Genomic DNA, 27,965 nt, shown 5'->3' on the forward strand with positions numbered 1-27,965 from the left:
AAAAATTTCAATTCATGGGAATCAGTTTGAATAAATGATTAGTAGAATTCAATTAGTTTAGGAACTGTCATTTCTAAAAGGAACTAGGTTAAAAGAAACTTTTTTCTGAAAATATAACCCATATAAAGTATAAATGATTTGTTAACAGAAAAGCTTAAGGTTAAGAAACTGAAGGTAAGATACTAAAAGAGAAAGGAAAGTGTTACTGATATGCAAATAAAAATAGTAATTTGTGATAAAAACCATTAAAAATTCAGAAATTGAATGAGATCAAAGTAAAAGAAAAAAAGTCCAATTCATATAAAAGTTGTCCTCTGTTAGAAACTAGTCGGTTATTAATGATTTTCAGGCTTAATTTCACTGGTGTGGATCTGGAAAGGAAAGCTAAAATCATGAAGTAACCTTAGAACTGGGCAATTTAAGTCAGATTTACTTCAGTTTCATAGATTAGTTGGGGGCAATTATTATTTTATTGCATTAATGACCTAATTCATCTGGTTTTGAATACAACCCACAAACGATGCCAAAATCAAACATACTTAAGAGTTTTTAATCATGAAGATAATTGAAAAGGGTATTCAACTGGATTAATGTTAATGGATAATTGGCACTAAGTTCTGCTTTTTGTTTTAAACTCTTTATATGTTTTATATATAATTATATGTTAATTATTAATAAGACTGTCTTTTGCTATTGCAAGACTTTCAAATATTATAAAGCTATGCAGTTATTATTTTGGAATGAAACTACATTATGATGCATATAACACAAAAAAAACAGTAATCAAGTTTGGTAGCAAAAACAAAACACACAGGACTAATGGAGACTTAATATATCCTATGGGATGGCCTGTCCAGGACCATAGGGCCGGGTGGATGCTGGGCCTAAGGGGTGGTATGGGGGCTCGGGGCCTCTTGGCCCCAGGGCCAGAGATCTATCTGCTGCGCCACTCAGATACCCTACAGCAGAGTCAAAAGTGAAAGGAGAGAGAAAATATAGTACATGGTAGTGGAGAAATGCGAATGGTGGGAGTTGCAATCAGCAATGGCAACAGTGGAAAAATATGGAAGTAACTTTTGTGATACTTATAAAAAATGTGATCTACCTACGACAGAGTTGGTTAACACAGATTGAAGCACATTTTTTATTATAATTATTTTGGGGGGGTGCAGGGCAAATGGGGCTGGGTGGCCTGCCTAGGGCCACATAGCTGGGTGATCGTTGGGTGTCTGAGGCTGGATATGGACCCAGGTGCTCCTGGCTTAAGAGCCAGTGCTCTGTCTGCCACCCAGCTGCCCTACTATTATTGCTATTTTATTTAATTTTGAGTCTCTTTTTTCTCTTTTTGGTTTTTGCAGGGCAATGGGTTGGGGTGGCTTGCATGGGGTCACACAGTTGGGTGTTATTAAAATGTGATAAACAACTTGGGGATTTGGTCTCTGGAAATCTGAACCCTACTAAATTAATCTTAATGGCTGTCATATATTATGCTATACAAATACCAAATATAGATGTGTATTATATTACTTTAATTGTAAGCAATGAAACTTAACATGGGAGATGGAATGTTTTGGGACTAAATTGATTTACTTATTATAACCCTATGATCTCATTGTGACTGGAAATATATCTTTCAATGTACCCAGGAAATTTTGTGAACAGTTCCTAAGACTCCATAATCTCCTAAAATTTTAAGCTCCCCTGACTGTGAAGCTTTGCTTCTGTTTCCCCAGGATTTCAAAGTTTGGCCTTCCTTTGAGAGATATTTGCTATCTAGCTAAGACCCGATATCCATAGTGGTTCTCTCCCATGAAACTATGTATTATCAATAAAAGGAATTAATCTTGTAATTATCAGAATATTGGTGGATTATTTTTTCCTAAAAAGTTTCACTCATTCTCTTTTGTCTTTATTCCAATGAATTAATTTACTTACTGTCCTTCCTTTTATGGATATTACTTTTGCTTATGTCATTTTTTTTCCACTTAACATGCTATTCTTCTCCTCCAACTCTCTGAATCCTACAAGAGCCTTCCAAGTTCAGGTCAAATCTCATCTTCTTTGCCTTTCTAGAATGTATTATCCCCATGGCGATCTTTTCCTATTCTCAGAAAACTGAAATCAAGGCATTTACTTTCTACCTGCTCATTTGGTAGTTGTCTTCTACTGTTGACTATATTAATAATCTTCTAAGATGTTTATGTCTTGTCTCTCCAAAGGGAGATGCATCACACACATTCTTCATGTCCCATGATACATATCAAGTATGAAATAGGCACTTAATACTTACTGTATTGAAATAAAAAAATGAATTAACTCTTGCTGTTCTTTATTTAAGCTTGAAATATATATGGAGGAAACCCTCCAAGAAAAAGAAAAGGAGATAGAAATGAAGGAGTCTTTAAAAACCGGTAGATAAACCAAAGTTTTGACCTCACCTTTACATCAGGTACTTGTGCACCAAGTTTGCTGAGTCCCACAACAGAGTAGAAAGCAGTTTCCAAATCTGAGAACGGCTGGTTCAAAGAAGATTTCAGTCTTTCAACATCACGCTGAGTGAGGTAGTGGCTGGGTGTTAGGGCCTGGATGATTGTGATTGTTAGGACCAAGAGTAAGATGGTGTTAGAACCTGGGGGAAAATATGTTTATTTTAATTATGACTTAAATAAGTTGCATCCTATCCAAAACTATTTAAAGTTGCTGATATCCCAAAAAAGTTTGCTTATATGTAACTATTATATGATCATACAAGATAGGCTGGGGAGAATTTGTATGGAGAGTATATATTTTTCTGAGAAAGGAAATAACTTTTCCCAAATAACAAAAATTTTCCTAATGCGCTCTTGATCATGCTAGTCCCTGGTCAAAAATCTTTATGGCTCTCCAATACCAAGCTGGTATTATAAACTCCCTTTTCACATATCCAAGAGTTAGAACCAGCATGGGACCACCAAAGCTTATCTGAGATGCCTCTCTCTTCCCTACCGGCCTGGGGCTATTAACATCTAAGGCCCTAATAACCAACAAATCCCACTTTCAGCCTGCTTTCCCACTAGGGGGAAAAAAACAACACTACTGCCTCTATCATAAAAGGAGTACAGAAAACCAGCCCCTTTAAATTCTGTCTTGATTACAGAACTTGGTCAAGATCAGCATGCATAGAGCTCATTAGTATTAACTGTCATCTTTCCCAGCTTAAAACTTCTTTAAAGGCAAGGGTTGTCTCATACCCTTCCTCTGGTTTCCTTGAACACACGCAAAAAGCTCTATTTTTCAGTGACTATAGTAACAATTGATACATGTCTGGCCAAACAATCCACATAAACCTTACCATCTGGAGAACTGCTTGAATCAACTAAGAGATCATCACTTCAGTCAAGATTACGCTAAGATATCCTTTTCTACAGTCCTCTCCCCACTTCCTCCTAGTAGATTTGGAGTCCTGGCCCCATCACTTACTGGTTTTTCTAAGGATAGGAAATTACTCAACTACTCTCTCAGCCTATTTCCTCACCTATAAAGGAGAGATAATACATTCTTACCTACTCCATAGGGTAGGTAAGTCAAAAAGCAGAAGTCAAAAAGATCAGAAATGTAAAGAATTTATAGATGTAAACTATTATTTTTCTTTTTTTTTTCGGGGGTGGGGTGTCCCAAGGTAATGGGGTGAAGTGATTTACCCAAGGTCACAAAGCTAGGTAATTATTAAGTATCTGAGGTCAGATTTGAATTCCCTGACTCCAGGGTCAGGGCTCTATTCACCACCACCTAACTGCACCTACACTATTATTTCTTCTGAAATTTTACTGCTCCTTCAAGGCCGTAAGCACCCATAAGTTCCCCAAGGGCAAGCACAAAAGCTCACTCATCTTTCCATTTCCCATAGCACCTAGCAATGAGATTTGCCTCAGATGGCCATGCATAAATATTTGTTGAAAAAGCTAAGTGAAACAAAAATAAACTATTACAAATACCTAAGGAATACATGTTATGAAGAAGATAATTATGCTAGTCATTTCACAAACTAACAACTGAGAGGGAGTTACAGTGAGAACTGCCAAGCTTATTACTATAAAGACTTCCTCTTCCACTTTTTCCCTTCCAGTTTACTCTAACACACTGCTACCAGACTAACTTTCTATATATGCAATCAACTGCTCATAAGCCATCCCTGACTCTCTATTTGCCTACCAAATAAAACTAAAATTCCTTTGCCTGGTATGTAAGGCTCTCCAGTCCTTTTTTTCCTGTATTTTACCATTAGTCAAAATGGACTATTCACAATCCCCACTTAGTCCAGTCTCCATAATTTTGCTCATTGTTCCCTATGTCTGGAATACCAACCCCTACTAAATTCTTACCATCCTTTAAAGGACAATTTAAATAATTACTGTCAGAAAACTCTCCCTTACATCCTCCTCCTGCCAACTTCATTAAGCACATCATGTTATAATATTGGATGTTATCTATGTATAAATCATATACCACTAATAAACTAAGCTGTCAGGGATCATATTAAACACTTCTCCTACACCCTAAGATAGAGTTCTGTAAATAGCAGATATTCAATAGATAATTAGCTTTAGATGGCCAACCACAGGCTGCACCTTAACAAATACAATGTCAGCATCTATTTAAGAGAAAAGGGAATATATGATGAAAAGTAATGTGATTTAGTGGAAAGAATATTGGAGTTGGAGCTGGAGTTGCAGAACTTAGGTTACAGCCCCAGATCTACTATTTACTATCTATGTGACTTTAGACAATCACTTAATCTCTCTGGATCTCAGTTTCCTTAACTGCAAAATGAAGTTGATTTGTAAACTTTTAAAGTCACTCTCAGCTCTAAATCTGACACATTGGTACAGTGTAAAGAACACTGGAATGAGTAACCGGAAAGCCTGGATTTGAATTCCATTTCTGCTACATATATTAGCTGCATGACTTTGGGCAAGAAATTATACCTCTCTGTACCTCTATTTCCAATAGCAACCTCATATGGGTGTTGTAAGGACCCAGTAATGATGTAAAGGTGTTTCATAAACTGGGAGGACCTGTGTTAATAACAAGTGTTATTCCCCATTGGATGTTTAAGTCATCACACTTTTGGACCTTAATTTCCTCCTCAGTGAAATCAAGAGGGCTAAGGAGTGAGTGTATGGATTACAGTCTTTACAAAGAGATTTAAGGTTTGTAAAACACTTCACATAATTTCATTTGTTCCTTTTTAAAAAATTTTATTTATTTAAGGCAATGGGGTTAAGTGACTTGCCCAAGGTCACACAGCTAGGTAATTATTAAGTATCTGAGTCATTTGAACTCAGATCCTCTTGACTTCACAGCTGGTACTCTATCCACTCTGACACCTAGCTGCCCCCAATCTCATTTGTTTCTAAGAAAATAGGCTCAGAAAGGTTAAGTGATTCCTATAGGATCAAACACAGCAAGAACATGGAAGCAAGAGAAATCTGATTCCAGAGGACACCACTCCATCTGTTAAGTCAAGTATATCTCCAAATCTTTTATTATTGACCCCTCTGAATTCTTTCATCTTTGTTGTTGTTGTAGTTCCAGTTGTATGTAACTCTTCATGACTCCATTTGGGATTTTCTTGGCAAGATATTGGAATGGTTTGCCGTTTCCTTTTTTAGATGAGGAAACTGAGGCAGATAGCTAAGTGATTTGTCTAGAATCACATAGCTAAGTGTCTAAAGCCAGATTAGAACTCCACTGAACCACCTAGCTGTCTATTCTATCTTATACTCAGGTAAAAAAAAAAATCAAGGCAACATTTCTACTGTTGTTGAAAAGAGCAAGGACAAACTACTGTCAGATGGCTCCACTCACAATCCAGTGACTGCCTTGTAGCATCCTTCCCTGGCTGTCACTCTAAACTCTGTATTATATCCTTTAATAGATTTTATTAAGCTATCTCAGGGCAGGGAGTTTCACTGTTTTATTTGAAGGGTTGACTTATTCAAATAGCATCTAGGATATCTGGTCAGTCAATAAGCATCCATTAGGCCTTAATTGTGTACCAGGCACTGTGCTGATCATCAGGGAGACAATGAAACATAAAAGACAGTCCTGGGTCTCAAGGAACTTCTACTGGGGGAGACAAGATGCAAACTACATAGAAACAAGTTATATAAAGGATAAATTGAAAGTAATTAACAGAAGGAAGGTACCAGAGAGATCAGGAGACTTCTTTAAAGGTGAGATTTTAGTTGAGAATTGAAATAAGCCAGGAAGCAGAGATAAGAAAGGAGAACATTGCTGGTGTGGGTACAGGCAGTAAAAATGCCCAACTGGGATACAGAGTGCTTTGCTCAAGGAACAGCAAAAAGACCAGTATCCCAGGATCACGGGGAGTAAGGATTAAGAAGACTGCACAAGTAGAATACAGTTATAAAGGGTTTTGAATGCCAGAAGGGGCAGAGCAAAGGGCCTGGGGTCCAGAAGACCCCACTTCAAATCTGATCTCACTTACTGTATGGCCCTGAGTAAGTCACTTAATCTATCTGTCTCAGTTTCCCTAATTATAATATGGGAATTAATAATAGCACCTACTTCCAGGGTTGTTTTTACTTAATATAATGTCTGACACACAGAAGGGGCTACATAAATGTAAGCTATTATTTAGTCCTGTAGGGGAGAATGAGTCAGAATTTATCGAGGAGCCCACCATGATTACATTTGTACTTCAAGAAGATCATTTTGACAGCTGAAGTGTGGCCTGCAACGGAAGATTCATGGCAAGCCCACCACCCTGAAAGCTATTTCGATAGTCCAGGTATGAGATGATAAAGGCAGGCACAATGGTGGCAACGACAGTGTCAAAAGAGTAAAAGGGGGCATACACAAGAGATTTTGTGAAGGTATAAATGATTTGGCAACGGACTGAATATGGGAGCTGAGAGACAGATATTGGGGATGATTCCTTTTTTGTGAGCCTCGGCTGGTTTGGAAGGAGGAAGAATTAAGAGGCAAAGATGATGAGTTCGGTTTCGGACCCGGTCCGGGGCATCAAGTTGAAGGTGTCTCTAAGCAGCTGGAGAGGTGAGTCTGGAGGCCCAAGCAGAGCTGACTCAGAAGTGGATGTGCGCCAACCCCTGGAGATGGCGACTGAAGCGATGAGGGACCCCTTCTTGCTTCAGGCGGGTCCTCGGGCAGGTCACTTACCCTCCCCGGGCCTCAGTTTCCTGACGCCGGCCCCGGCCCAGGGCGGGCGGGGAGTCCACGAAGGGGGCCGAGCGGAGGCCCCGCCACTGTCTCCCCCGGGGCTCGGCTTCCTCGCTGCCCGGCTTCGTTACCTGAAGTCGCCATAGCAACACGCCTCGCCATTCCGGCCCGGAGCACGAGGCCGGGCTCTCCGCGCCCCCCCCCCGCCCAAGGTCACGGCCAGCGCGTCCCCCTCCCCCCCCCCGGCTCGCGGCGGAGCGCTCCCCGCCCCCGCCCCCGCGCGCAGGAGGACGTCCCGGCCGCTGGGGGGCCCGTACCGTCCCCGCCGGGCTCTCCCTGCGCGCCCTCCCCCCACCAGGTCGGAAGGCGCGGAGGACCCCGCTCCCTAGGGGCGAGACAGCGCGCCTTCGCGGCTCCGGCGCGCTCGGCGGCCTCCGTCTCCCTCCCGGGAGACCGGGCCCTCGGCTCCCCTCCCCGAGACCCAAGCAAGGCCATGCCCAAAGTCTCACCCGGGACCGCCATTTCTCCGAGCTCCGGCCCAGGTTCTGGCGCGCCGCGGACTTCCGCCCAAGAAAGCGGTTCCAACTCACGGGCGGAGGTGGAGAGGCTATGCAAGAGTGTCTTCTGCCCAGGATGGACTCCGGTATCAGGTGGCTTATCCTTAATCAAACAACTCCGTCCATCCTAGTAACGCTCAGCAGTTACTCTTTGGGGAAGGGCCCCGAAATGCCGCCACAGTCTACGTGAGGAGCCCCGCCTCCCCCCCGGGCCCGAGCCTACATGGAACAGTCCTCGTAGCAACCGTTAAGCTCCGGGTGGTGCAGGGAAACGGCTGCAGGAGGCGGGGCCCCGGCCGGACACGGGGCTTCCGCTGATTGGCTAGCGGTCGTGTCATTCACGAGCCTTCCCCGGGCTCTTTTTAAAGGGACAGCAGGCTTGGGAGGGGGAAGAGGTGGGGAGAGGACTGGGGAACCTCGAAAAGTTGATCGGGAGAGCAGCCGTGTAACGCTAGTCCTCTGACTCGCTTGACGCACCCCAACCCGCCGGCCCTCTAAGTCCTGCAAACCTTAAGGCGGAACGGAAATGAAAATCACTTATTTCATTATATGATTTCCCCTAGGACTCCACCCACCGGGAGGTCTGCTGTGGCCATTTCAGAGAGGAGAAGACTGGGCTGTAGGCCCCGGCGCCGCGGGCGCGCTCCGCCGTGCCCAGCCCCCTGCGCCACCCCGCGCACGAGGGCAAAGGGAAGACACAGGGAGGAATTAGCTCTTGATTGGGCACTTGATGCCTTGTGGGATATTTGAGGGGAAAGATTAATTGCAGAATGGGTGCGTTATTTTGTTACCCAGAAATCTTCTCAACTGCTTTTTACTTCCAATCCCCCCCTTTTTTTTGCAAGGCAAATGGGGTTAAGTAGCTTGCCCAAAGCCACATGGCTAGGTAATTATCAAGTGTCTGAGGGCGGGTTTGAACCCAGGTACTCCTGACTCCAGGGCCGGTGCTTTGTCCACTGCACCACCTAGCCGCCCCCCCAATTTTTTTTAGGTTTTTTTTTTTTGCAAGGCAATGGGGTTAAGCGGCTTGCCCAAGGCCACACAGCTAAGTCATTATTAAGTGTCTGAGACCGGATTTGAACCCAGGCACTCCTGACTCCAGGGCTGGTGCTCTAGACACTGCACCACCTAGCTGCCCCCCAATTACCTTTTGTGCTTGAATCTATCAAATGTTTTAACATGATTAGTCCCAATTTCAAGAAAAGAAAAATGTGCTTTTTGAAGGCTTTGCTTGTGAAACATTCTTTAGACAATGTGTACTAATTTGAAGTTTAGGAAATGTAGAAATTTTGCTTATGACTAGAGTTCTGGACTATCTGTGTCCAGAATCTTTCCTCTAACATTTATTGGCTCTTTGAGCCAAATGGTATCGGGAAGACCTGAATTCAAATCCAGCCTCATAATCTTACTAGCTGTGTGATCTCGGGCAAGTCACTGCCCTGATTGCTCTCATTTAGGGCCATCTCCAGTTCTGATTCATTTCTGACCTCTAGACCCTGAGGAGAAAGTGAGACTGGTGACTTAGCACAAGGCCCGCCCCCCCCCTCACTCAAATCTCCTTTTACATACATGTCATGGCATCACCTCCCTGATATTAAGATCTTGGAAAAGGAAGAACAAACATCTGTTCAGAACAGTATCAAGCCCATACATCTGTTAAAAAAAAATTAAAAGAAACATTTATTGGAAGCTTCTGCTTTTAATGTTTTCCCTAATAATTTATCTGATTAAATTTACATGAGCAAATCATTTAATCTCATTTAGCAAATCATTTAGCCTCAGTTTTCCTATTTTGGCTCTAAAAATGGAGACGAATTCCCAAGATGACTTGGCAATTCAAATAAGATCATATATATAAAGTGTTTTGGAAAACTTAAAAGTGCTACATAAATGTCACTTGTGTCTAATTCTTTATGATTGGTCCATGGGGTTTTCTTTTTTTTTTCTTTTTCTTTGCTGTAAAGGCACAGATGAAAATTTATTGTAGCTCTAATGGGTTATGGTAAAAGTCATACAGATACAAAAAAATTAAATTTCAACATTATAGTCATCTAGTTGTACACAGGATACAGTACATAATCTAAAGTTCATAACATTTATATGTGGTATTTACAATCAAAATATTTAAAACAGTTTATCAAGAACTAAATTCTTATGAAAATCTAAGGGGGAAAAAGTGTTGGGAGTTAATAAAAAGCAGTTCTTAATTGCTAAAGAACTGAAGTCCTAATAAAAAATCTTAAGAAAAAAGCAATGAAAACATTTTTTCTAATAACACTAGTTCTCTTCTTTCTACCAAGATGGTGTTAAAAGCTTTTTTCTTAAGATTGTTAAAAATTACCGATTTTCACAAAACTAAGTAGGAAATCTTCCCTAACCTTAATTTCTCTATGAATATCATACAAAGCTACATCTGCAAGATAAAAACACACAAGCTGTAAGGTAATATTTACAATATTTGTGGAGGAAAAAAAGTAAAAAAGTAAACTTGGGAGGTTTTTAAAAAAAATGTCTCTTCCAGGTATTCAAATCAAGAAGGTAAATAGAGGTGTGCACATTTCTGGGGGAAAAAAAAGTGCTAGAAAAAAACAAACCAAACAAACCAAAAACCCTTATGTAGATCACATTAAATAATTTTCTTATTCACATAAACACACAGCCTGAAGCAGGCAGCCAAATTAAGAGGATTCAAGTACAACTCCATCCAATCAGTCTGGACTAGTTAGTTCAGAAGTTAAGAGCATATATGACAACAAGCCATGTTCCCTTAACACATAGAAGTCCTGATCATTGTGGGTAAAATCATGGGGTTTTCTTGACAAAGAGACTAGTGGTTTCCCATTTCTTCGTCCAGTGACATAAGGCAAACAGAGATTAAATGACTTGTCAGGGTCTTGCAACTAGTAAATGTCTGGGGCTGGATTTGAATTCAGGTCTTTCTGACTCCAGCATTCTATATTCACTGAGCCACCTAACTGCCTCCTTTTTATCTGAACACATATGTATTTACATATATAATATTCAAATTTTCTTTTCAACTGTATTTGAAGATCTTTCTCCTAGTGACTTGCAGAACTTTTTTCTGAATTGTTAAATTTCATTACCCAATATCTTGAAGTTTGCATTCTTTTTTGTTTTGTTTTGTTTTCTGGAAGTGATCTGAGAATGCTTTGAACAAGTATTTAATTCTTTTTTTTTTTCAGAAATTCTGAGATTTTCTCATATGACTTCTTGCATTATGGTCTTCAGGTTTTTTGACTTATGTTCTTTTGGGAGAACTATATACTCAGGTTGTCTCTTAAATTGTTCTGTCTTCTAAATCACAGTATTTTTTTGTTTTTGTTAAATTTCATAGGATCCTCTTAAGTATTGGATCATTTACTTCATTTCACAGTATTTATTTATTCAGACATGTCTGGAGTCATTTATTAGGCCTAGAGCAAAGTTCCCAATAAGCTTTGTGAGTTTACAGCAACTGAGATGCCCTGGCACACATTGAATTGTTGCCTGAAACTTTCTTTTGAAAACATTGACTGATTCTAAGTCACTGTTTATAGATTTTTCTTTCTTTTCCTGAAAAGTGGTTTATTGGCTGCCACTGTATGGGTTCATTTAGGTCATGTGATCTTGGTTGGCTGGCAGGCTTTTAGAAATGAAAGAATTGAATAATTACCTAGCCATGTGGCCTTGGGCAAGCCACTTAACCCCATTGCCTTTAAAAATCTAAAAAAAAAAAAAAAATGAAAGACTTGGCCTTCCTACTTTGAGATATTGTTGTTTGTCCTTCATTCTCAGAGGACCATGATATCAGGGAGCTGATGCCATGAAAGGCAAATGAATTGGATTTAAGTGAGGGTGGGCTCAGCAAAGTCACCAGTCTCACTTCTTGACCCATCTGGGTCTAGTGGCCAGATATGGACCAGGATGACTGGATGCAGTGAGAGACCATGTCCTTTGACTGTCAGTTTGACTGAGGCAATACTTATTCAGTGATTAAGGGTAGCTAAGAAATGAGGCAAAGCAGGATCTCTTATACCTAGTAAAAAGAAATCAATCTGGGAGGTGAAAAGAGTGAAGTGATGATTGACTGGAGCAATTGCTTTACTAGTCAGCTAGTTTCAGAGACCTGAAGTTATACAAGATAGGCTGATCTCTCACCTTCAGGAAAGGAAAAAACCTTGTACTATTCAACTAATAAATAAAATCAAAATTATTCAGATTTTCCATTTTTAGCAGAAATATTTGTATTATGTATTTTATAAAAAAAAGTTTTAAAGGACTGCACAGTCATAGGGTATATAAATTTTTTCTGTTCAGAACAGTATCAAGCCCATGCATCTGTTAAAAAAAAAAAAAGAAACATTCATTTGGATGCTTCTGCTTTTAATGTTTTCCTTAATAATTTATCTGATTATATTTAAAGTCTTTGAATTTTCTTCCTGAGAGCTTTAGTAATTCAGTCTTTCTCCTCCCCTCCCTCCTTATTTTCCACTATTAATCACTTTCTGATTCCTTCCACTTTGATGGTGGTTGGAGCTTGGGAATTTCTAGAAAAAGGTCTGAAGGTTGAAGAGTGTGAATTTTGAATAGAATTGATTTATTCCAAGCAAATTTTATGGATATCAGAGACCCCAAAATTAGAAAATTTTTTTTTGACCATCAAAATTATTTATGTACCTTATTTTTCTGACTCAGACTAATTAATCACTTTTCACCACTGGTATTATACCCTGAATTATCTCCTGTTTAGCTTGGAAATTCCTTATTGAAACTAATACTAGACAGGAACTCTGTTAGGGGTTTAGCTCCTATCTCATTTTACTTCTTTTGAATTTGTCAAATAATATACAAGTCCTGAAAGGGAGGGAAAGGTTAAGGGAAAGATTTTACTTATTAAATCACTCTTGTGTGTGACTTGGTTACACAATTTTTTAATGAGCGTGTTAGACAGGGAAACAATAAGAATCTGCTTGTAGGGTAGAATAAAGATGCAGATAATTAGAATCATAACTCTAGATTTAGCTTAAAAAGACAAGAGATCAGCTCCATCATTTATTTTTCAGATGAGGAAACTGAAGCCCAGAGAAATTGCGACTTTCCCAAAGTCACACAAATAATGACAGTATTTAGGGTTTGCTAAATACTATCAAATTATGATCTCATTTTATCCTCATAACATCCCTGGAAGGTAAGGACTATTATCATCCCTATCTTAGAGATGAGGAAACAGACAATTTGCCCAGGGTCAGATGACTAGTGAGCTTCCAAAGCCAAATTTGAACTCAGGTCTTCCAGGAGATGCCACCTAAGGAGTGAGCCTAGATCTGCTACCTGTTTTGTTTGTTTGTTTTTTAAGTTTGTATAAGGCAATGGGGTTAAGTGACTTGCCCAAGGTCACACAGCTAGATAATTAAGTGTCTGAGGTCACATTTGAACTCAGGTCCTCCTGACTTCAGGGTTGGTGCTCTATCCACTGTGCCACCTAGCTGCCCCCTTACTATCTGTTTTGTAACATTCCTTTGCCTCTTTTCTCTGAAGTAATGTGAGCAGGATTTGTTATTTGGTCAGATGAATAACTCATTGATAATAAGTCATTGATTTTTCACAGAGTTCAACAAGTCTACCCTCCCAAGGGAAATAAATTGATCTTTTAATGTTCATTTCTAGATACAACACCCTTGAAGAGAAGGTGTCTCTCTCTAGTTCTGACAGTGAGTCTGGAAATATGGATTTACAGCTAAGCAACTTGGAAAGAATTAAGAAAGATCTAAGTAATAACCCTGAGCTCACAGGTAAAGTAGAAAAAGAAACTCTTTTAAATCAAGTTGAAAAAAAAATCGAGTTGAGTATAAGCTGGATATAAGCACTATGCTTACCTACCATGTTAGAGGCTTCAAATCTTGCCCCTATCCTTTGGGATCTTGCACCCAAGTTAGAAGATGACAATGACATTCAGCATTATAAAATTTAGGGTTCCTTGAACCTATGGATGATAAAAATTTAGATTTAGAAGGAAACTTAGAGATCATTTATTCTATTTTCTTCATATGGATAGTAAGTGACAAAAACAGAATTAGAACTTAGACCTGATTTCACTCCAATGTCTCTAAATATAAATAAAAGAAAATATCAGTATAATACTATATATTTAGTATCCTTGATAATCACTCTACAGGCTAGAAAGGGGCTGAATCTAGCAAATGAAAGTTGTTAAATAATGAATTTTTTATGCATAGATTTTTAAAAAGCAGTTGCAGAAACAAACTGGATGGGACACACCAAGGTAGCAATTTGTATAAAGAATATTTTTATTATATTCCAAAACACTGATGTAATGACTTACTACTTTCTAGGTTTCTTTCACTGGGGATAAAGGTGAAATAAAACAGCTGACAGTAACCCAGGCTAGTAGCTGCAAACTCAAAATGATTCAGTAATGTGGTATAGTAACAACAACATCTAATGCCAACAACAAGTTTGGACTCATTTCTGATCTCTGGTCTAAGTTCTTCCTGTACTCCTTCAGATTGTGATCCATCCCTGCTTCCTTTTTTGCATCGGCTTCTTGTCTGTCTCTTTGCTTTAAATTTTCCATTGAGTAATCCCATATATAATCCCTCCTAGTGTTTTAATATTTTCTCTCATTCCTTTTTCATACTATATTATACACCTGCCTCCCTTGATGGCTTTCTATCTCTTGGATATTATCTTTCACTGAACTTTATATGCAAGTTAACACCTTCCATGACTCTATTCCCCTATTTTAGTGCTTCTTACAGAGTTATGGTTTACTCTAATTCTTGACCCTAGAGCATTCTTGGGACAAATTGGTGTTTAAAAATGAGTTTAGGTGGTACATTAGGCTGCATCAGTAGCAATTTAGTGTCCAGGGGAAAAAAGGAATTCATTTGTATCACTAATAACAAACTAGTTAGACCTCATCTGGAATATTTTATTGAGTTCTAGGTATCTTGCTTTAGGAGTAACATTGTCAGACTGAACCAAATCCTGAAGAGGGGAAACCAGAAGTTAAGGGACTCAGAACCATGCCTTATGAGGATTTGTTAAAGGCACTAGGAATCTTTAGTCTGTCTAAGGAAAAAAAAAAGATTTACAGAGAATTTATGAAAGGCAGTTGAAGAATAAATATTAATTGATGAAAATAAATAGGAAAGCAGGTTCTAGATCAACATAAGGCAGACTTTCCAAAAGAGCACTATAGCCCCTCCCATATTTTTATTTTTTATTTTTATTTTTAGGTTTTTGCAAGGCAAATGGGCCTCCCATATTTTTAGACACCATCTGCATAACCAAACCCAATGTGTTCAGAACTGAGCTTATTTTCTTACCTCCAAAATCTCTATTTCCATTGATAGTATAACCCTTCTGGATAGTCACCCAAAGTTTACTTTCTTTCCGAGTGTCAGAAGTGATTCCCTCCCAACTAAGAGAGTTCTTATCTCTTCACTTAGAAAATATTGCTTTTTTTAAAGTATATCAAGGTTGTTACTGATCCTTTAGCCAACCAATGTCTAACAGCACCAAATTTTATTAGTTTTAATCAAAGAGCTTTCCACTTCCTAAGGAAGTAAAAGAGGAGAAATACTTCCTTACACTTTCTTTGTATCCCTTTCATTTGTAAACCCTAGATTTAGCACAGTGCCTTTCTTACATATAAAGGACATTTAATATTATCTTTTAGATTGGATTAACAATTAGAACCAAGGGCGGCTAGGTGGCGTAGTGGATAAAGCACCGGCCTTGGAGTCAGGAGTACCTGGGTTCAAATATGGTCTCAGACACTTAATAATTACCTAGCCGTTAGGCCTTGGGCAAGCCACTTAACCCCATTTGCCTTGCAAAAAAAAAACCTAAAAAAAAAACCAGAGCCATCCAAAAGTTGAAAATGCAATCTTTTCAGTTCAAATGATGTAGGAGTTCTAAGAAGTGACAGATCTAAGTAGACTGAAATAGAAAGGGAATTTTTTATGAAAGAAGTAGAACTTCAGCTAGGCCCTAAAAGGAAGTATAGGATTTTGCAAGATGGGAAATGCAGGCTCCTATATTAGTGAAGGGTAAAGGAATTCCAGGGAAAAGCATGAAAAAATAGATGAAAGTAGAAAAAAAATTGCAAATGTATTTGGTGTCTGGAAGAAAATACTAAGAAAGTTGGTCTAGGGACAGCTAGGTGACCCAGTGGATAGAGCACTGGCCCTGGATTCAGGAGGACCTGGATTCAAATCCATCCTCAGACACTTAATAATTAACCTAGCTGTGTGACCTTAGACAAGTTATTTAATCCCATTGTCTTGCAAAAAGAAAAGAAAAGAAAAGAGAAGAGAAGAAAAGAAAAGAAAGTTGACCTGACTAAAGCAGAGAGTTTATATGGGAAAGAAGTAGAAAATAAGATCGTATAGAAATGAAAAAAGAAGCAGTAATAAGGTGACCTTGGACAAGTTAATTAACCTCCCTGGGCTTCAGTTTCCTTTTCTGTAAAAATGAGGAAGTTGGATTTAAGAGCTTCTAAGAATATCTAGATTCAAATCTATAAAAACTCAGAGCTCAGGTACTTAATAAATAATCATTATAGTAAATCAAAGTGAATACTATAAGAAAAAACAAAATCTTGCCAAAACCTGTTCTAAGATGGAATATATCATATTTTATAAGTAAATTAGATAAGTATGTTTGCCTACTCAAAGGTTATATTAGGAAAGCACAATATCTAGAAGATCCTACCAAAGCATTATAACCCAGGTCCACACTGTCACCCAAGGAACAGCCAAGCAAGGTTCAGAAAAGTTCCAGTTATCAATTTTTTTTGGACTGATAGTTTACTAAGACATAGAAGAATCTTAATCAAGATTGAGGAATTACTCATACAGATGAAATCAAAGGAACCTGAAGTGATTCACTTTATAAAAATATGGTAAATTTAATTGCTGTCTATAGATAACAAATATGTGTGCTATAACTCCCCCCCCCAAAAAAAAGAAACAGTAATGAGACTCTCTGATCACCATCACTTACTTGAGGAAAAAATAATGAAGGGGTAATTCAGCCTTTATGTAACACTGGACCATGGAGAGATTATATTATAGAATAATGATTAGAGGACCAGCCTTGGTGTCAGTAAGCTCCCAGGATTTTAGGTATATCATTTGAGCCCCTTATTATTGTAGGCAACTCTTTAAGTTAATAAATTATGGGGGGGCGGCTAGGTGATGCAGTAGATAGAGCACTGGCCCTGGAGTCAGGAGGGCCTGAGTTCAAATTTGACCTCAGACACTTAATAATTACCTAGCTGTGTGGCCTTGGGCAAGTCACTTAACCCCATTGCCTTGCAAAAACTAAAAAAAAATTATGAACAGATGCAGATTAGTATTACTGGAGGGAATTTTCTTCTCTCTTACCATATATTTAGCCTATGAAATTATAAAAGTAGAGAATTATTGTAGATTAAAAGAACCTTAAACAGGATCTACTTCAACTCCTTCGTTATGTAGATACAGAAACAGGTTAAATGATTTGCCTAAACTAATTCAACATTCTATAAACATTTATTAAGCATGTATGATACATTGCACTGAAATGCTAGGAGAGATGCTGAGATAAATAAGATCTGTTTTCTACTCTCAACGAATTTATACTCTAGTAGTGATGATAAGATAAATGTATAAATCAAAATAAAAGTGTATTATAGAAGTACCTAAAAAATATGAAATCAGAGATTTCCCAAATATGAAATGCTTTAAACAGGAACATGCTAATTTTAATGTTTCATTATAATTTTAGTATTTATATATGTATATATATAATACATGTTTTAGTAGACTAGGACTTGAAAACCACTGCCTCACAGAGAGACCTTATTACATTTTTTACTATACCATCTATTTCACCATAGCATGAGAAGTTTTAACTTTCTCCTTTCTTTTTTTTTAGACTCAGACATTTCTGATACCCCAGGAACTTCTCAAAAAAGTGTTACCAGAAACATCATATATTCACAGACTGAAGGACCCCCAGGTGTGGTTATAATAGAAAGCATGATAAAGTCCATTCAGGATTACCTTAATGGTGATCAGAAGGTATGAACAGACTTCACATCATCTTTTATTGGTACTTCTATACTTTCATAATTTTCCAGGAACTGTTCCATGTTCATAAGCACTCATCACCTTTAGCTTAAAATTCCCTCTTAATTATATTTGTTCTTCAGTTTTTAGTCTGAAGGCAATTGGTGGAGAACACAAGCAGAACTGGAATAGTTTTGTTTTCCATAGCATATTCCATAAGCCTGCCCTCATTCTAGGGATAGCCTTCCTAAGGCTTATCCTGCAGGCTGAATAGAAGGGTTCCTTTATGTTTACTGTTCTTTCTGTGTGCATTTGCATACCTTTTCTATAAGGCCCATGGGGGAAATATGAGTGCTTCCAAGGGCTTCTTGTGAACCACATTTCCTTCTCTTGTGCTTCCTTCTATGTTTTTTCCTTGTTGGAATTTATAAATTGTATTATCAGAATTTACTTTTGGAAACTCCTTCTCCTTGAGCCATTTTCATTTTAAGAGTGTCTATTTTTATACTTAAATTTTCTCTGAATTTTAAAAATTTTGCTTTCCTAACATCTGGATGCTACATCAAACAAACCATAATATTCCTGATTCTTTACTGTTATAGATTTTGACAAATTAGAGTTGATAATGGTGATTTTATTCATAAGTTCTCCTCGTTTCCAGTTTAATATTCAAATTCTATTTTTTTTTTTTGCTGGGCAAAGTGAATCTGGTTAAGTGTTAGCATTTCTCTTTATTGCATTCTCTATATTCTGAGGGAACTGAACAGTGTGTGTGTGTATTTGTTTATTCTTGGGCTTGTAAAATTATAAAATCCAGTACAAAAATACATGCACAGTACTAATTCATATAACAATATAATAATGTTGGATCAAGTGAAATAACAAATATTAAAACATTCAGAAAAGTTTCTTCACCTTCTATTTGCAGATATCTACAAAAGATAGAGAAGATCACAGGAAACAAACTGATTTTTTAAAAAAAATTTATTTATTTCTCCAATTATATATAAAGATGATTTTCAATATTCATTTTTTGTAGGTAAACATTCCAAAGAGATCAAAGAAAAAAGAAAAAGACTTAAATGTATTGGACAGATAAGTGGTATGATGGATAGAGCACCAGCCCTGAAGTCAGGAGGACCTGAGTTCAAATTTGACCTCAGATACTTGACATTTTATTTACTAGCTGTGTGACCTTGGGCAAGTCACTTAACCCTAACTTCCTTGCAACCAGGACCATCTTAGTCATCCTCATTCATATCTGGCTACTGGACCCAATTGGCTCCAGAGTATAAAGTGAGACTAAGAACAGCTCACCTCACCTAAATCCAGTTTACTTGTTTGTCATGGCATCACCTCCTTGATGTCATGGTCTTCGAGAAAGAAGGACAAACATCATATGTACAAAATTTTTATAACAGCTCTTTTTTTGTGGTGGAAAAGAACTGGAAAAAGAGGGGCTGTTCGGCAATTGGGAAATAGCAAGTTGTAGCATACTGACTGTGATGAAATAATCTTGAGTTATAGGAAATGATATGAAGGACAGGTTCAGGAAAAACTTTGGAATACTTAAATTAACTAATGGAAAGTGAGGTGAATAGAACTAGGAGAACACTACACACAGACATGGCAATATTATTAAGATGATTGACTGTGATTAGCTACTCTGATCAATGCAGAAATCTAAGATAATTCCAAAGGACTCAAGATAAAAAAATGCTATCTCTAGAAAGCAAACTGTGAACTTTAAGTGAAGTTTGTTTTTGTCATGTTTTTTTATCTTGCTTTTTATTTTTTGCAATCTGGCTAATATGAAAATGTTTTGCATAATTTCATATATATGATGAACATTATATTGCTTGGCATCTCAATGGGTGGGAGTAGGGCTGGACTGAGGGAATTTAGAACTCAGAATTTTAAAAAAGTTTAAAAAAAGAAAAAAAGCACTATTTATGTAAGGTGTCAAGAGCAGCATTGGTGAAAAGAGGTATCAAGAGCAGCAGTGTGTTCTGTTTCAGGGTTCTAGTACTAGTTTTGTGACTTCAAGAAAATCATTTATGTATTTGAATTCTGGGTTTTTGAGCCTCACAAAACAGAACCTATACTTAAATTCTCTGGGCCTTGGTTTTTCCAGATCTGTAAAAAGCAAGTTAGACTTGGTTATCTCTGGAATCCCTTTCAACCTTAATATTCTATTTTTTAAATCTTCAATACTTTGAACATTCATTAAATACCTATTACATATTCTTTTTTTCCCCCTCATGAATTCAGAGTGATGTCGAAAAACTGACATTCTTGCGATGTTTATCCACTCTCAGTCGAACTTTACCCTATGAAGAAACCTCTGAACTGTTCATTCATAAGCACTTGTCAGAAATCTTGGATGCTATAACTGTGAGTATTTCAGCTTTACTAAATTTTCATAAATTATCATTTTTTCATCAGCAAAATTTTTGGTGGCTCACTAGTATTTCCTAATGCTTTCATCCTTCATCCCCCACCAAGAATGGATTTTTAATGGCATTGTATATGGGCATCAGGATGTACCTCAGGTAAAATTGAGAAAGAAACCAAGTTTGTCCTTGGTGCCTTCTTAGTTCATAACTAAATTGTTAGCTGTGACCTCTGCATAATATAGGATACAAGCCTATTGCATCAATCAAAGTGTAAGTTAGTCTTATATAGAGACTGGGGTATGTGATGTCCAGTGATATGAGAGAGCACTGATAGCACCTCCATTAAATCTGTGGGATATTCCTCTGGTAGTTTCTATTGGATTTATGGGTGGAGAGATCATCTGGAATGGAGGCTAGTTGTCTTGGCATTTTTGCTGGAGTGTTTTAGGTGAGCCAAATAACAAGAATAGGATTGGTTTATCTTTGATCAGGTTAGCATAGATGAAGTGGTCAAAAAGACTGTGAAAAGGAATGGAATATGTACAGGAGCAGTGATGGAGCTGTGTCTTTCTCCCCCTATTTCATCATAATGATGAATAATGATGTTTGTGCCAGTCTGAGACTGAGGCTCATCGTGCTTCAGATTTTATGCACAATGTGTATAAAAGTTTTTGATAATAAAGCTATAGCATTCTTTAAAAAAAATTATTATTTCTAAACTTAACAAACGTCATTTGACATAAGCATTCTACATACATGGAACAGCAGAAAGGGGTTTTATTTAAAACATCAAATCTTTACTACAAATGTTGCTTTAAATGTTTGTGTGTATACCTATTGTTAAAAGATAATTATGGGGGCAAGTAGGTGATGCAGTGGATAGAGCACCGGCCCTAGATTCAAGAGGACCTGAGTTCAAATGTGGCCTCAGACACTTAATACTTAGCTGTATGACCTTGGGCAAGTCACTTAATCCCATTACCTTGCAAAAATTAAAAAAAAAGAGAATTATGATCTTCATATTGATCGAGGTGATATGTATAATGAATTTGCTAAAGATAATTTAGTTTCTACAGATCTCTTTTTATGGACAGACTTTAGCTGGAAATCAAAGAAAACAAAACAACCTGAAGTAATTTATTAATCCTGACAAGCCTGCATTCTTTCCTTGACCTGTACTTTCCCATGTTCAAGTGAAGTGAATCAGAAGACTGTATAATTTTTTCTGTTTCCAAGACTATACAATCAACTTAACCATTCCTATAGGATTCAAGGACTCCTGTGCTGTGTTGTCCAACCTGGATAGTTGCAACTCCCAAAACTTGTTGTGATTGTTGTATTGTTCTGAACTAATGTTCTATGATTCACTTTCCCATCCCTTCCCTCTCACACTCATGTATATAATCTCTGCTTCTGCTGCAGCAAGTTGGAGAAATTCTGATTTGCAGATCTGTTCTTTGCAAGGAAAGCAATTAATTGAACTACTGCCTGGTTACTGGCACTTTTTTCTCTGGCTTGCTCTGTTTAACCCAGGTTAAACAGGTTAGAGATTGGCTTAATAAATTCTAGAAAGCAGGTTAGAGATTGGCTTAATAAAATTCTATTAACAACATACACACATTTTTATTTTTATGGTTTTATTTTTTTGTGGGACAAGAGGTAAAGTGACTTGCCTAAGGTCATACAGCTTAGTAAATATCAAGTGAGACCAGATTTGAACTCGGGTCCTTCTGACTTCAGGACCAATACTTTATCCTCTCAACCTGCCTAGCAGCACCCCCACACCTCTTCTAAAAACAGATTAGTATAAAGGCTCTTTTGTCATTTGTATCCCCTTCCAAAGCTTCTTCTATTTTCTTCTGGTTTTTTAAAATGTTTCATCTCTCTCACTTCTCACCCCCCCAAAAAACCTTTCTATGAATTTAAAACACATACATCTCCCTCTCATGTCAAATAAGTCCTGTCAAGCAAAAAAAAAATCATATATTTGTACGTGTGAGATATCTATCACTTTTGTTGGAGAAGGGTAGCAACATGCTTGAGTTCTTCTGAGGTTGTAATTGGAGATTGCATTGATTGGAGTTCTAAATTCTTTCAAAGTCATTTTTTCTTTATAATGTTGTAGTCACCATATAAATTATTTACCTAGTAAGGCAGCTTAGGTGGTGCACTGGATAGAGCACCAACCTGGAGTCAGGAGAACCTGAGTTTAAATTCAGATTCAGACACTTAATAATTACCTAGCTATGAGACCTTGGGGTAGGTCATTTAACCCCATTGACTTGCCAAAAAAAAAAAAAAAACCCAAACAATTATCATCTAGTGCTATTCATTTCACATTTCTTATGGCACAGTAATATTCCCATTACATTCATATACAATAATTTGATGAGCCAATCACCAAATTAGTTCTTTATAAACACAAAAAGTGCTACTTTAGATTTTTGTACATGTCAGTCTTTTTCTTTTGTTTTTTATTTGTGGATGGGAGTGGGAGTAGAAGCTTATTAGTTTTATCTGAATTACTGAGTCAAAAGTGGATTTATGGTTTAGTTACTATTTGTGTATAGTTCCAGCTTTCTAGAATGGGTGGACCATTTCATAGTTATAACTTTCCTCCTTATTCTTCCAGTCTTTCCCTTCACCAATTTTTATTTTATTTTCCTTTTTTTGGTCATCTTTGCCAATAAAATGGAATTAAGATAGAACCACTAATTTGTTTTAATTTGTGTTTCTTACATAATTATTGATTTGTGGCATTTTATATATGATTTATTCTGTTTAGAATTTATTTAGTATTTTGTTTTTCTCCAGTTACATGTAAAAACAATTTTTAACATTTGTTTTTAAAATTTTGAGTTCCAAATTATCTTCCTCCTTCCTCTTCCCTCACTCCATTGAAAAGGCAAGCAATTTGATTAAAGTAATGCAAAACGTTTCCATTATAGTCATATTTTGAAAGAAAGTAAAGACCAAAAACAGAAACAAAACCCCAAAACTCACAAAAAATTTTAAAAAGTAAAAATGTATACTTCGGCCTATATGTAGATACCATTAGTTCTTTCTCTGGAGATGGATAGCATTTTCCATCAAAAGTTCTTTCAAGTTGTCTTGAATCATTGTATTGCTGAGAATAACTTAGTCATTCACAGCTGATCATCTTAGAGTATTACTGTTACTTTGTACACAGGACATTTCACTTTACTCATGTAAGTCTTTCCAGATTTTTCTGAAAGTATCCTGTTCATCATTTCTCATAGCAGAATAGTATTCCACCATAATTTCATGCCATAATTTGTCCAGCTATTACCATATGAAGGTCATACCCTCAATTTCCAATTCTTTGACACCAAAAAAGAGCTTCTATCAATACTTTTTGTACATAGAGGTATTTTTCCTTTATTGTTTTTTTAATTTCTTTGGGATACAGACCTAGACATGATATTACTAGGTCAAAGGGCATGGGCATAGTTCCAAATTGCTTTACTGAATGATTGATTCAATTCACAACTCCACTAGTAGTGCATAATGTCTCATTTTTCCCACATCTCCAACATTTGTCATTTTCCTTTCCTTTCCTATTAGTCAATTTAATAGATATGAAGTAGTACTTCAGATGTTTTAATTTGCATTTTTCCAGTCAATAGTGAGTTAGAGCTTTTTTTTCCATGGCTATTACCATATGCTTTGATTACTTCATCTGAAAACTGTATATATCTTTTGATGATTTCTCAATTTGGGAATGGCTCTATTTTCACAAATTTGACTCAGTTCTCTATTTCTCCTCCTCATCTTTATTCTCTCTCTCTCTCCTTTCTCCCTGTCCCTCTCAAAAATCTTTTGCTTCTGACTACCCCTTCCCCAATCTGCCCTCCTGTCCATCACTCTCCCCTTGTGTTATCCTCTTCCCCTCCTACTTTCATGTAGGATAAGATAGATTTCTATATCCACTTGAGTGTGTGTGTGTGTTATTTCCTCTTTGAGCCAATTCTGATGAGGGTAAGTTTCACTCACTCCTCCTCATCTTCCCTTCCTTCCCTCCACTGTAAAAGCTTTTTTTTTGCCTTTTTTATGTTAGATAGTTTACCCCATTCTACCTCTCCCTTTCCCTTTCTCCCAATAAATTGCTCTCTCATATCTTAATTTTAAAGATATCATTCCTTCATATTCAATTCTCATCTATGTCCTCTCTCTCTCTCTCTCTCTCTCTCTCTCTCTCTCTCTCTCTCTCCATATATATATATATATATATATGCATATATATATATATGTATATTTACTCCTAACTGTTCTAATAATGAGAAAGTTCTTATGAGTTACTAGTATCATCTTCCCATGTAGGAATGCAAAAAGTTTAATTTTATTAAGTCCCTTATTATTTCTTTTTCCTATTTATTCTTTTATGCTTCTCTTTAAAATTTTCTATTCAGCTCTGGTCTTTTCATCAACAATACTTGAAAGAACTATTTCACTGAATATCCATTTTTTTCCTTGAAAGATTATACTTATTTTTGCTGAGTAGGTGATTCTTGGTTGTAATTCTAACTCCTTTCCCCTTCCATAATATCATATTCCAAACTTTCTGATCTTTTAATGTTGAATCTATTTTACATATGATTATTGATAGGATTTCTCATCTTGAAAATTGTCTTTTCATATCCTTTGACTATTTATCTATTAGATAATGGCTCTTATTTTACATATTTGAATGAATTCCCTCTATATCTCAGCAGATCTTTATCAACAAAATCTGCTTCCAAAATTTTTTTCCAATTAACTACTCTTTTTTAATTTTATCTACATTGTTTTTTTTTTATGCAGAAGTTTTTCAGTTTTATGCAATCAGAATTATCTACTATAATTCTTTATACCCCATGTTTAGAAAGGAATTCTTCCTCTGGTCATAGCTCTTTGAAGCCTCTAGCTTTTTAAAAATTATCAATTTATTTATTTTTCTAACTACATGCAAAGATAGTTTTCAACAATCATTTTCTGTAAGGTTTGGAGTTTCAAATTTTTCTCCCACCCTTCATTTCTTCCTCCCTCCTCCTGACAGAGAGCAGTCTAATATAGGTTAAACATGTATAATTATGATAAACATTTTTCCATATTCATCATGTTATAAAAGAAAAATAAGAACAAAATGAAAGAAACTTTGAGAGGAGGAAAAAAGCCATAAAAATATAAAACAAATTTTAGAAATTGAAAAGAGTAAGCTTTGGCCTGCATTCAGACTCCAAAGTTCCTTCTCTGGATGTGGATGGCATTTTTCATCACAAATCCTTTAGAATTGTCTTTGATTTTTGTACTGCTGAGATGAGCAAGTCTATCATAGTTGATTATCACATAATGTTGATGTTAGTGTGTTCAGTGTTGTTCTGCATCAACTCATACAAGCCATGATTTCTTACAGAATAAGAGTACTCCATCACATTCATATACAACAATTTATTCAGCCATTCCCCAATTGATGGGCATCTACCTAATTCCTAATTCTTTGCCACTATGAAAAGAACTGCTAAAAATATTTTTGTATATGTGGGGGTTTTACCCTTTCTTATAATTGAAGCCTCTAGCTTTAAAAGTCATAAATCAGATTCATTCCAGAACTATTTTTATTACATTGACTCTCAACTTCCCATCCTGAAGAAGGGCATATAGCAGTAGTTGCTAGGGACCAGGATAGTGACTGTTGAAATGGAAAGGAATAGGCAAAGCAAATCTGAAGAAAATAGCAGAAGAAAACTTATCAAGACTCAGTAATTAAGAAAGATAATGATCAGAAAATTCCAGGTTCTCCAAATTTCCTCCACAACAGAACATTGCCTCAGATTGAATGGAGAGTATCAAAAATAAACAAAAGCTGAGGTAAAGCACTTGTTCTCCTAAGATGACATGAGAGGAACATCAGAAAGACTTGACTTCCAGAAGTGGAGATTTCACCTCAAAGATAGTGAGTGAGGGCTGATTGAAAGACCCTCTCCTATCTTAGGATGCCAGCTGTGCTGACCAGATGTAGTCCGGGCTGCTGTTGCAAGCAAAAAGGAACTAGCACACGTTCCTAGGTTAAGGAGAAACTTGCAAGCAACAAGGAAAAAAAGTTTAAATACTATGGAGTACAATCAGATAATTGCATAAAACCTAGCAGCTTCCACACTAAAAGACCTCTTGGAACATTATATTTCAAAGAGCAAAAGAGCTGATTATGACTAAAAATAACTTATCCTGACTGGCAAAAAAAATGATATTTAGTGAACTGAAAAGCTTTCAGGTATTTGTGACAAAAAGACCAGAACTCAATGGAAAAATTCAAAATATCAGTTATAAGATATTCAATAATCAATTATAAGAAATTCAGCTGTTTACTTCTTATATATGAAAATATTATTTGCATTCTCAAGACTGTCATTATTTCTTGGGTAGTTTTGAAAATGATTGGGGCTGAACTGAGTTTGATGGGTGATTCTAAAAAACAAAATTAATATAATGTAAGAAGGAGTAATTATCTCATACAGATAAGGTATGAAAAGAACTAATGCAGAGAAAACAGGTGAGAGTGGAGGATTCATGGTACTAGATTACTCTCATTGAGACTAGGGTAGAAGAAACAGCATATACATTTAGAATGGCATAACAATCTTTTAAATTTATGAAGAAATAAGAGGGTGAGGGGATGGGATAAGGTAGGGACTTTTAGAAGGGTATGTAGATTAAGATTTGGAATAGTGCAGGGAAAAGATGAGGAAAGAGTTCTTTAAATGGTTGTGAATTAGGTAGTAGTAAGAAGTAAACCAGATGGGTGAAGAGAGATCGCAAAGGACAGTAGTTCCAATTGTAAATGATGTCAACAAGCAATTCGGCAGCAGTATTATTCCATGACCTGCGGGACACCTTCTGGGGAAACCAAAGTCTTTGGTTTCTGGGGGCAACACGAATGAAGTTGGAAGGTCTGAGAGGAAAACCATACTGATGATTAGTCTATTGAGAGACAGATTTGGATATACGAGTTGTTGAATTTTGTCATCAGAAGTCATATGCTGGTGCTTGCTGGGGGTTGATGGTCCTCCAAGATGCTGCACTGATACAGGAGGAAGCAAAACCAATTCAAGGCCAAGAGGCTCCTGCAGCTTCCAGACTATCAGCAATACTCCTGTTTCCTGTCAAATCAGACCATGGAATGGAATGATTCTGGAAAAGGTTAGTGAGGATACCTTGCACAGCATACCCCTAATTAAAATAAAAATAACTGTACAACTCAAGCCACCCAATTACTTGGGTGTGATCCTCTGATACCAAAGGACAACTATTATTGTTATCATCATCATTATTATTATTATTATTATTATTATTATTATTATTATTATTATTATTACTACTGTGCTACAAGGAATGATGATCTTGAGGATTTTAGAAAAACATGATACCAAATGACAACTATTATTATGACTACTATGCTATAAGAAATGAGTTTGAGGATTTTGGAAAAACATGGAAAAACTTGTTTGAAATAATGAAGAGCAAAAATGAGCAGAACAGTAATAGTAATAGTAATAGTAATGTTTTACAAGCAACTTTGAGTGACCAAATCATTTTGTTCTTTTTTCTAATTTATTTCATTCCATGCAAAGATAGTTTTCAACATTTATCAATTTGCAAGCTTATGAATTCCATATTTTTTCACCACCCTCCCTTCCCCATGGCAGCAAACAATCTAGTATAAATTGTACATGTACAATTGTGTTTAACATATT

At 36.9% G+C, this 27,965-nt stretch overlaps 2 protein-coding genes across 5 annotated transcripts in view; one reads left to right on the forward strand and one right to left on the reverse strand.

Annotated features, from left to right (window-relative positions):
- RPN2 (ribophorin II) overlaps nucleotides 1-7,975 on the reverse strand; it is a 49,531-nt gene extending 41,556 nt beyond the window's left edge. The window contains exons 1-2 of one of the 4 annotated variants that reach the window (XM_074211944.1): nucleotides 7,692-7,975; nucleotides 2,439-2,629 (exon numbers count right to left, since the gene is read on the reverse strand). In XM_074211944.1, the coding sequence (XP_074068045.1) occupies nucleotides 2,439-2,629; nucleotides 7,692-7,704 (204 nt within the window). In that variant the 5' untranslated portion in view covers nucleotides 7,705-7,975. The remainder of the gene's footprint in view (nucleotides 1-2,438; nucleotides 2,630-7,691) is intronic. The other 3 variants (XM_074211945.1, XM_074211946.1, XM_074211947.1) reach the window with 3 other exon arrangements.
- The window catches only part of MROH8 (maestro heat like repeat family member 8), a 72,186-nt gene continuing 51,213 nt past the window's right edge, over nucleotides 6,993-27,965 (forward strand). The window contains exons 1-5 of the mRNA XM_074201983.1: nucleotides 6,993-7,270; nucleotides 7,320-7,832; nucleotides 13,407-13,531; nucleotides 17,685-17,830; nucleotides 20,090-20,212. Of these exons, the coding sequence (XP_074058084.1) occupies nucleotides 6,993-7,270; nucleotides 7,320-7,832; nucleotides 13,407-13,531; nucleotides 17,685-17,830; nucleotides 20,090-20,212 (1,185 nt within the window). The remainder of the gene's footprint in view (nucleotides 7,271-7,319; nucleotides 7,833-13,406; nucleotides 13,532-17,684; nucleotides 17,831-20,089; nucleotides 20,213-27,965) is intronic.

Source organism: Macrotis lagotis, chromosome 1 (genome assembly GCF_037893015.1).
Source record: "Macrotis lagotis isolate mMagLag1 chromosome 1, bilby.v1.9.chrom.fasta, whole genome shotgun sequence".
NCBI classification, from domain to species: domain Eukaryota; kingdom Metazoa; phylum Chordata; class Mammalia; order Peramelemorphia; family Peramelidae; genus Macrotis; species Macrotis lagotis.